General features: G+C 41.5%; 1 protein-coding gene across 1 annotated transcript in view; it reads left to right on the top strand.

The window, feature by feature from the left end:
- The window catches only part of PHEX (phosphate regulating endopeptidase X-linked), a 191,186-nt gene that overhangs the window by 160,962 nt on the left and 19,565 nt on the right, over positions 1-10,659 (top strand). The window contains exons 14-15 of the mRNA XM_059386182.1: positions 2,556-2,610; positions 7,789-7,856. Of these exons, the coding sequence (XP_059242165.1) occupies positions 2,556-2,610; positions 7,789-7,856 (123 nt within the window). The remainder of the gene's footprint in view (positions 1-2,555; positions 2,611-7,788; positions 7,857-10,659) is intronic.

Genomic DNA, 10,659 nt, shown 5'->3' with positions numbered 1-10,659 from the left:
TTTTAGTTGTTACCTTTGTGAAATACAGCTTACCCACTTCCTGAGATAAGATACCGAGTTGGTGCTGTTGGGCTTTGATCTATCACTCTGTGGGCGGGGGGGGGGGGCGGCGGACACCTCCACACCTGCAGCTTATGCTGTGAAGCCATTCAGTTCAGCAACACAGCCGTAAGGGCGTCAGATTCTTGTGTTGATCAGTGGAGGGTTCCCTGGCCCCGACAGGCTGAGCAGATCCAGCTGCCCCGAGGCATGCGATGGCCAACGCCTCCGAGTCGGGGGACCCCTGACAGCAAAAGCCACAGAAACGGAAGAGTGTGCAGGTGTCAGATGTCTTCCTGTAAAGAGGTTGGCAGTGGACAGAAGTGCTTCCAGCTGGGCACCACACCAAGCAGGAACGCCGTAATGACTTCATAATTAGATCCCATTGGTTCATGATCATTGTTCTTATTAGGAAATATCATTGCTTTTTGATGATGTATTATGTGAGATGAGACTTTCATATAAACACTGTGATTTGCATATATATGTAATATATATTTGCATATATTTCTCCAAGTTTGAATGACTTGCTACAAGTAATCACCAAAAAAGGATGGAATATTGATGTAAAGATGCAAAAAAAAATCTAAGGCAATTTTAAAATGATGAAGATAAATATGATGTTGCCCCTTCAAAGTCATGTGTTTTCCTCTATATGAAAGTAACAGGAAGAGAGAACTCCAGCTGGACCCACCTCTGTTTTTGCCATGAGCCTTTTGTCCCTTGAAATTTCAAACTGATATAAAGAAAATATAAAGAATGGGTATACGGAATTAACATTTCACTTCTAAACTAAGAACTTGCTTTCCCACCCTCGCTTCTTCTCCCAGTGTTGTGGTATCATCTTGTGGCTGGGGTGTAGACAGAATGTGGAGAGGAAGAGAGGGAAGAGAAAATATTTTAATCCTAAAAGAGTTTTCAGTCTCACTGGGGCTGGAGCAGTGGAGCAGGCGAGGACATTGAAGAACGCGCTGCTCACTTGTCCTCATCCTCGCTCGTTCTCTCGGGCTGTTGTGGCTTCTGTTACTATTTGCATTCCTGATTGCTAAGACTTGGGAATGCAGCTCTCAGGATCAGCCCAGGGTTAAAAAAACATTTCTCGGGGCGCCTGGGTGGCTCAGTTGGTTGGACGACTGCCTTCAGCTCAGGTCATGATCCTGGAGTCCTGGGATCGAGTCCCGCATCGGGCTCCCAGCATCATGGGGAGTCTGCTTCTCCCTCTGACCTTCTCATCGCTCATGTTCTCTCTCACTGTCTCTCTCTCAAAAAAAAAAAAAAAAATCTTTAAAAAAAAAAAAAAAACCATTTCTCCTGCTCATCTGCACCAAGCCTGCTACTTAATTTGCAGGGCCCAGTGCTGGATGAAAATATGGGAGCCCCCTGTTCAGAGAGCCAGAAGGAGTGCAGTTGAAGGTGCTCAAGGATGCAGCTTTGTCCTGCCTTCCGTGGCCTCTCTTTCTCTAGACTTGTCAGGTTTTTTTATTTGTTCTTTAATGTCATTGTTGAGTTGTAAGAAAAATCAACATTTTCAGCCATCAGCATAAGTTTACGGTTCATCTATATATTGTGCAATGTCAGTTTTAAATGAAAACATAAGAGCTTTTAACTTGTGTGTGGAATCACCAAAATTTTACAGTTTGTATTTTGTAACCTATACATGCATAGGAATTTTGTTCTTACCAGGCCAGTGGGAACGCTGCCCAAAACTAACCCAGCGGCTTTGATGTTATTTCTTAATACGTGTACATTCTACTCATGTTCTCTGCCTCTGGTTTACTGATGAGTAATGGAGTAAGGGAGGACTGAAAGGAGAAGGAGCTGTGGGTCGTCCTGTCTTTCCTTTCCTTCTATGTAATTTTCAGTGTATGTGGTTGGCTAATACAGAGAAGTAGTAACTGAAGTCAGAAAGGATATGATAGGGTTCCTTGGTCATTCATGTTTCTTAGAATGCCACTGTCTCTTTTTTGGGTAATCAAATCCTGGTTCCAATGGAAATGGCCTCCAAGAGGCGCCATCTACTCAGTCCTAAATGTCACACGCTTTGCCTGTACTCACTTTGCCTCTCACTGGATTCCCACACATTGTGGGTCTAGTGGAGTTCTGTGTTCATAGGAAGTCTGAAGAATGCTGCATGCAAGTGGGGCACCTGGGGGGGAGCCCCTTTGGCCACATAGGTTGTGTATCCATGTAGCTGGCCCTTTCTATATGAGGGAAAGCTGCTGGACAGCCAGAAGCCTCCTGTACACACTGTATGAAGGAGTCCGGTTCACCGCAGGCTGGACAGTGTCAAGAGAGTATTCACGCAAAGTGGTTTCCTTGAAACTAATGTGATGCCCTTATTTCAAACGTTGAATTCATATCATTTTAGAAACAGTTGACTCTCTTACAGTGCTCCTAGCTCCATGAGGAGGACCTTTCAGATGGACATTTGAAACTTCCAGGCTAAAGCTTGAACCAAGTCCTCGTCATCGAATCAATCTCTGTATCCCTTACGATTTTGCCTATCTTTCTCCCAGGGTTTCCAGCGGGAGAGCTCCAGAAGCCTTTTTTTTGGGGAACAGAATATCCTCGGTAAGTAAATGAGTGAAGAATCCAGTTTTTGACAAATAGGGGAGAACGTGCTGCTTTGGCAGAGAATAGAATATAAAGTCACAAAAAACAAAGCCAGTGATTGTTCATGCCCAAGAGGGGCATGGAACTCAGTGTGGGTCAGTCCCCCTTTTCATCATTTTAGGTACTTGTCTTCCTGGTCTTTCTCCGAGGGTGGATCTCTGGATAGGAGAGACAACTTCTACACATGGAGCTTTCATTTTTATGCATTTATTCACTTGTGCATGGACTCGTAGTGCAAATATTTAGACCTTAAAGGGTTGTTGGGATTTGAGTTGATGATAATGGGTCAAACACCATAGAAGAAATAATGTGAGAAGAGTGTGCATAGAATAGCAAAGATTTTAGTTTGGCTGGTCCAAGTAGTATATGAAGGGAAGTAGTGGAAAAGACATCTGGAAAATAAGTTTAATATTTGATATTGGAGGGCTCTGGGTGCCAGGTAAGGAGCCTGGACATTAACAAGCAATAGAAAATACTGACGTTTTTGAACAAGTAAAGAGAATCAGATTTGTCTTTTAAAATAAAACTTGGGTAGTGATGCAATAGGTCAAAAATGGACAGTCTCTGGAGTTTGAGATATTAAAGGTCATTAATACCAACAGATTGTAGACTTAAGTAATGCTGAATTTACATATATAGTGGGAATTCTGATAATATTCGTTGTTGGTAATAGCACCACTTTTATTATGTGTCTTTATTTGCTCTGGTGCTTTAGTACACAGAAAATTTAGTCTTGCTTTTAGACGTTTAGTGTCTTTTGTTTTGGTTTGGATAAGTGACAATTTAAATATTTTGTAGGTTAAAAAAACATATGGGATCACGTACCTATAAAAGTAAGAGAAATATGGTAGCAATATTTTGATTTGGACTCAAAACAGACCCTATGCAAGGACTTGAGTTTGAGGAGTTCTTATGGGAGATGACAGCACAAAACATCAGCAGGAGAGTGGAGACAGGAGGGAAGGAAGCCAATAAATTGTGTTGTGTGAGTTTTCTGTGGCTGCCATAATCACCACAAATTTAGTGGCTCAAAAAACAGGAATTTATTAGCTTATGGTTCTATAGGTCAGAAGTCCAACCTGTGTCCCACTGGGGTAAACACAAGATACCGGCACAGCTGCATTCCTTTCTGGAAGCTCTAGGGAAGAATCTGTTTCCTTGCCTTTTCTAGCTTCTAACGTTGGCCCACATTCCTTGGCTCTTTGTCCCTTCCTCCATCTTCCAAACTAGCAAAGTTGCATTTCTCTGACCATAGATCCATAGTCAGATTTCCTTCTGACTCTCCTTTTCTGTCTTCTCCTCCACTTGGAAGGACCCTCGTGATTATATTGGGTGCACCCAGATAATCCGGGATAATCTCCCTGTTTTAAGCCCAGCTGATTAGCAACTGTAATTCCCCTTTGCTATGTGATAACATCACAGATCATGGCTTCTGGGTATTAGCATGCAGACATCTTTTGGAGCCATTATTCTATCTACCACATCTGTGTTTCAGATCCAGTTATCACTGTGAGCAACTGGGGCTCAGTCTTGCTGGGGAACTGTAGAGCATGCTTTGGCATAATCCCACTTTAGGGGCAAGGTTGCTGGGGTGTTGATCATCCAGTTCCCCTTCCCTCATTGATCGGAGGGCTGTCACCTGCTGTATTAATTCTCTGGCATTCCCCATTCTCAGCCACAAGGGCTCTGGTAGCCAGAAAAAGTCCTCAGGCAACTAGTTTCAGGTGTTGGCAGTTGGAAGATGTGGGGTTGGTGTGCTCAAAAATGCTGAGTACCAAGGGGACCAGGAGCAGGCATTAGTAAAGCTTACTTTAGGGAAGCACTCCATTAGCATAAATGAAAATTCTTGGTTTGCTTTAACCAAATCCCTTACTATCATCCCAGGCCTCAGCTTTATAGTTTCTTATTAGTGGTCAGGTATTTGGAATTGATTTTCCCCTATTATTCAAATTAAAAGCTTGCATTTATTTTTATAAAAATGAAGATCTAGGCTAAATATTCTCTAAGTTTCCTTCAAACTAAAAATGTCCTAGAACTCTTCGATTCTGCTTATCTTTAGCAATTCAACTGAGCTTCTGTGATTATGGTTATATACCTAGAGACTTGGAAAAACAGTCTGGTTAGGTTTTGAAGTTACTGATTCAGTGAATTTGTTTATTGGGTCCATGAGCACGATTTTCTAGTCTAAAAGTCAAAATCATAGAAACCTAGGAAATAACATTAGTGTCTCTGGGTTCAGCCTTATGCTGAGCCATATTTGATACTTTAGTGGGAGAGAGATTTGTGTTTTTTTCCTAAAGAGTTCTAGGTCCTCACTGAAGCCTTCCGTCCTCTATTATGATATCTGCTCAATGAATAATTATTAAGCATATTTTGGGTACTTGGCATTGGAAAGATGGAGATGCTGGAGATGTGGGAACCCTAGTCCAATCAGCTGGATTCCCATACATCTCTTTTGGATGGATAGCCTCCAGACCAGGAAGTGGGTATCCATTATGTTCACACTAGTCAGCTTAGTCCTTCCCTGAATTTGGGGTCTAATTCTGGGGACATTAAAAAGCAAAATTGTTCCTAGAGTAAAGAATCAGGATTGTAAGTGGTCTAAGACAACATCCCAAAGTGTTTGTTCCCCGAAGTAGTAATAGAGGTAAGTCACCCTCCCTTTTGTTTTGAAGCATAAGAATTTCCAAGAAGACCTGTAAGAAAGAAACCTATTTAAATGTGTTTAACTCAGAGGTTCCTAAGCTCCCTCTTTACCTTTGTTTTGGGAAATGCTTCTCTAGAACTCAGGGCTGAAGAAAAAACAATTGAAAGAACTTGAGGACACTTGAAGGGGAGCCTTCTAAGTGTCTTCACATTTTTGAAGGAGAGTTAAGTCGGCAGACGATTTACTGTGTTCAGAGGGGCCAGGGGATATTCGGCTAGAGACTGTCCGAGACCAATAGATCGAAGACTTAGAAAAGAGATTATGGATCAGTGCTAGGGAGAGCTGTTTTATTTAGAACCCCCCTGAAGAGGGACCGGTCCCCATAGGAGCTCCCGGTTATTAGAAATCCCAGGAGAAGTCCCAAGACTACGGAAACGGGCTTTTGTGGAGGAGGTCCGTGCCTCTGCTGAGGAGTCAAAGTAGATAACTTGAACGCCACTTTTGAATCAGAGATTTTGATTGAGTTTTTGATTCAGGCACAGAGTAGCCCTCACTTGGTGACAGTGTGAGATCACAGCTGCTGCAGACAGTGGCCTGGCTGTCCTCTGGTTGAGAGTAGAATCCAGGGCACATGTTAAACCCGTGGGGGTAGTAAGAACACGAGAGAAATCGAGGAGGTGGAAAAATGGTCATTTTTTTCTATTTCGTTTTTGGAAGGCTCAATTTTTCTCTGCAGCAGTCTTCTTGTTTCTGGCCAGCCAGTCCCATTTTAAAAGGCTTTTGAGTTTATTTATTTATTTTTATGGCATGCTCATCTAATAATGTCCATTGATGAAATGGAAGATGGGCCTTCAGCATTATGAAACATTATCATTGGAAGGCTCAGTCATATAACATTACTCTTCCTTGTCTCCCCTCCAAAGGATCACGATTATGTGACTGAGAGTTGGAACTTACAGTGATTCAGTTATTTTCTGAATTCTTTATTACCCTCTGCAAATAGGATGTTCATCAGAGCAGCCCCTCTTACGGGACATTTATTGCAGTGCAGTTCCTATAAACTTCCGGTGTTCATCCCTTCAGCTCGCCGGTCACCAACATTGACCAGTGGTCATAGAGGCTGAGAGGCATGAAAAAAAACCACAGTGTTACAGGCTGCATAGCGATAGCTCCTGCTGCAGAAACTAGCACTATGTAAAATTATAAGTTTGTCCCACACTGTCATGGGAGCTCCATGATTGAAATGCATAATTTTACTCTTACTTCCTTAATGAAGGTTTGCAATGATGTAAAAACAGTAGGAAGCGTTTTTTCAAATGCAAATTACCTTGCAGGGAAGAAATAACAAAGGAAAGAATTGCCACCGAGGGGAAAAATTAAATCTTAGAGCACTTCCTTGGGTATAGTTGAGACAAACAATTAGCATGTTAAGGATCATTATGTCCTGTAATAACATGTTGCTTCAAAAATTTTTGTTCTTTCCACTTATGGGTCCTTTCCATTTGCCGGGTGACTTTGATTTAGCTTGTCAGGAGCCAACTGCGAAATATTTTTAGCATAATTGCAAATCTCAGGAAGAATCCTCATAACGAGGATTTTAAATCGTCTTTAATCCTCATGCACATGTTAAATAACTAAAATAAGTTACATGTGGACCTGTCACTTGCGTGAAATGGTAAAGTTAATTAACCAATGAGTTAAATCACTGCTACTTTCTTAGTGTGTACTAGTTAGAGAATTTAGCAGTGATCAAGCACATAAGGGTATGGCCTTCTCGGAACTTGTAGTTGAGAGAGAACATTCCAGACCCCCACACACATCCAGAAGCCTCTTTGTGGATTTCATTAATATGCGCTGTTTGAGTTACGTATTGCTACCTAATAAGCAAGTGCTACCACACAACCACTATTGGCTCATGATTCTGCAGTGTCCAAATCTGTTTAAGGCTTCAAGATCCTTGCCATTCACTCGTGACCTTGTCTGTCTGTCACGGAAGAAGGGAACGTGACTCCCTTCTGAAAGCAGTGATCCCTTTTAATCTCTGCTCTGTTCCTTTTTTATGATTACATTTGGAAAAACAACTTACCTTTTAAGTCTAGAGTGATTTTTCAACAAGTTCTCAGATTAAAAAAAAATAAATGGTATGTTTACTGCTGCCACTTTGGATGTTTATAGATATCAGCTAACTAGAGCAGAGATGCAGAATCATAGAAATCTTAGGGCTGGAAGGGACTTTAGAAATGATCTCTTTCATATCCCTAATATCATATAGGTCATAGCGACAGTGTTAGAATTTATTTTCTTTGCCCATTTCAGTGAGAAGGGTGTGTTTAGATTTTTTTTTACAGTTTTGTGGGTATGGTTATGAAGTTGTTATTGTGGTTACTAGAAAACCGAGTATCTTGGCTTTCATTGAAAAAAAAAATCAAAGGATTATGCTCTGAGATTAATGCTTGCAATTTTCTTCAAATTATACATTTGTACTGCAGATCTCTGAGTTACGGAGCTATAGGAGTAATTGTTGGACATGAGTTTACACATGGATTTGATAATAATGGTAAGTGCTGGTTCATCATATGAGCTGCTGCTTTTATGATAATGTTGATCGTAAGGATGTTAATTGTTGCTATTATCTTTGCATAGTGGCATCATCATAGTCTGAAGATTATCCAAAGCAGTACGATTGCTGATTGAAAACTTTCCCCCATGTCTTGCTGTGATAGCTTGCCATAAATAAATAATTGTTCCCGTTGGTGACGGGATAACATGAAAGAAAGACCTTGTAATTTCAATGAAATTAGCTTTGCATTTAGATCAGGCTTGCTGTAGCTGCCATGATAGTTACAGGAATTGCTTCATAGCTTCTCCCCTTTGTCATTTCTTTATTAACCATCATGAGATGCTCTCTCTGGAGGTGTGAGCTCTGCTCCCAAGATGATTATATGTGCTGCCAAGTTAGGACTCTGGAGCTCAGCTGCCTGATCCCTTTATACTGTTGCAAGGATTATGCAAGGCTTAAGCTCTGTTTTTCTCTATGCTGGCATATATTCAGAATTTTGTTAGGAGGCTGTGCTTTCCTAATAATGTATAGTATAGAATAATGTGCTTTGTATCCTGATGATATTTAAGCACAAGAGCAGAGTGGGACATAAACTACCAACACCAGTGCCCTTTGGGAGTCCTCATCATTTTTTTTTTTTTAAAGATTTAATTTATTTATTTGACAGAGAGAAATCACAAGTAGATGGAGAGGCAGGCAGAGAGAGAGAGAGAGGTAAGCAGGCTCTCCGCTGAGCAGAGAGCCCGATGCGGGACTCGATCCCAGGACTCTGAGATCATGACCTGAGCCGAAGGCAGCGGCTTAACCCACTGAGCCACCCAGGCGCCCCCTCATCATTTTTGATGGGCACCCCTTTCTCCTTTACCATTGAGCATTGTTGGAAAGCCACAAGATATCTCTAAAATTTATGAATTAGCAGCAAATTACAATCAGGTGCATATCTGCACAATGATCTGCAGGCAGTTTCAAGGAGCTGGCTGGCACAAGGCAACATTGCATAGGCGGCCCTCTTTCTTCCGTGACTGTGGTGTGTGCAGCATCCTTTCCTGGATGCCTACCCCAGGGCCAGAGACTCCTGGTTCTTCTCCCTCTGGACAGTTCTTCTTGGGCTCCCACAAGCCCTTCCTGAATTACCTAGGGTCTCTGCACCTCTAATCTCGGCCTTCCCTATTAAAAATGTAACTTCCTTATTGTCATCTCAATCTCCAGAGCTACGCTTTCTGTCTTTGCGTGTTCACGTTATCTAAGAGGAGTGTCTTAGCTAAGAAACTTAATCGAGTAGTGATCTCTTGGTTCTGGGCCTTTCTTCCTGGGAAATTTATGTACAGTTGTCCCTCTGAATCTTTTGCAGGCCTTCTGGAGCCATTCTCAGAGGACATAATCTAATGACAGCAATTTCGCTCCGTAGCCAATACTTAGAACAGGTAGTTACATAGTTAATTCCGTGCCCAGTAACTGTTCAATGATTGATTGGATAGTGCATGGAGGACAGTGACTCCATATTCTCCCAGGGGTGGTGGTAGTAGCATCCATCCTTGACAAAGAGCTTTGGGTTATTCCAGTTAACACCTTTTCTTTGGGGCTGTCTTACAAGTCCAACGAAGAGTTCTTTCCATAATTAAATTTAAACCAGTAGTAATCTTGAGTATGGACAATAGTCCAGATCTACTCAAAACTTTTTTTGAAGGGTGTAGACAAATGAAGAGTGAGGCTATAACAAACAAACAAAAAAAAAACCAAAAAAAAAAAAAAACCCACAACCAAACCAGAAACCAAAAACCAAAACAAACAAATAAGCAAACAACCATGTATAGTTAATCATTTTTTCATTATGTTTTGGAGATTTCCATTCTTGTTCCAAGTTCTCTTTTTAGAGCAACCTGCCTTGTCAAAGCAGGACAGATGGGCCTTCCATGCACACTGATGGCTGTGGAATGATTCATAATAGAGGTTTTATGTGTCTCTCAGCTCCTGGCAACTTGGAGGAAACACGTTCCTATAGGGCTGAGTCAGGAGCTGTGGTCTCACGGTGTGAATGACTCACAAGGCTGTGCCTATGGATCTGTGTGAATGACTCACTGGGCTCTTCCTCTGGATCATTTGGAATTTCACTGGTAGTGACGCTCCAGCTCCCATCATGGACTTTCTGAATGAAGCCATTTCATTTCATAATCCAGAGAACATTATGGGTCACATCAGGTGAAAACAAAGAATTCAAGACTGTTTCACGGTGTGCATGCCATAAATTGATGAATTTTATTTTTAAAATGTTCTTTGTTGCTCAGGAGGAAAGAACTTCCTCAAACCTCTTTATCAACCCCTCTTTTTACAATTAACATGTGACATTGGAGAGAAGGTGGGAGCTGCTCCCAGGCATGACCCTTGCTCCTGGGGACTGCTTTTTCAAGGCTTTTTGAATTGAGGGAAAGGGAAAATGAATAAATTAGTTTCCACAAATATTACACATTTCTTTAAGTTCTTATTTAAATTCTAGTTAGTTAACATACAGTATATTATTGATTTCTGATGTACACTGTAGGGATTCTACACTTCCGTACATCACCCGGCACTCATCAGGAGCAGTGCGCTCCTTCATCCCCATCACCCATCTTCTCCCCCACCTCCCCTCTGGTAGCCAGCAGCGTGTTCCCTAGAGTTAAGAGTCTGTTTCCTAGTTTGTCTCTTTTTTTTTCCCTTTGCTCATTTGTTTTGTTTCTTAAATTCCACAAATGAGTGAAATCATATTTTTTTCTTTCTCTGACTTGTTTCACTTAGCATTATATTCTCTAGTTCCATCCCT

This window comes from Mustela nigripes, chromosome X (genome assembly GCF_022355385.1).
Source record: "Mustela nigripes isolate SB6536 chromosome X, MUSNIG.SB6536, whole genome shotgun sequence".
In the NCBI taxonomy this organism is placed as follows: Eukaryota; Metazoa; Chordata; class Mammalia; order Carnivora; family Mustelidae; genus Mustela; species Mustela nigripes.
Note: the sequence above shows the minus strand (reverse complement) of the source record. Positions and strands in the feature narration are given on the sequence as shown.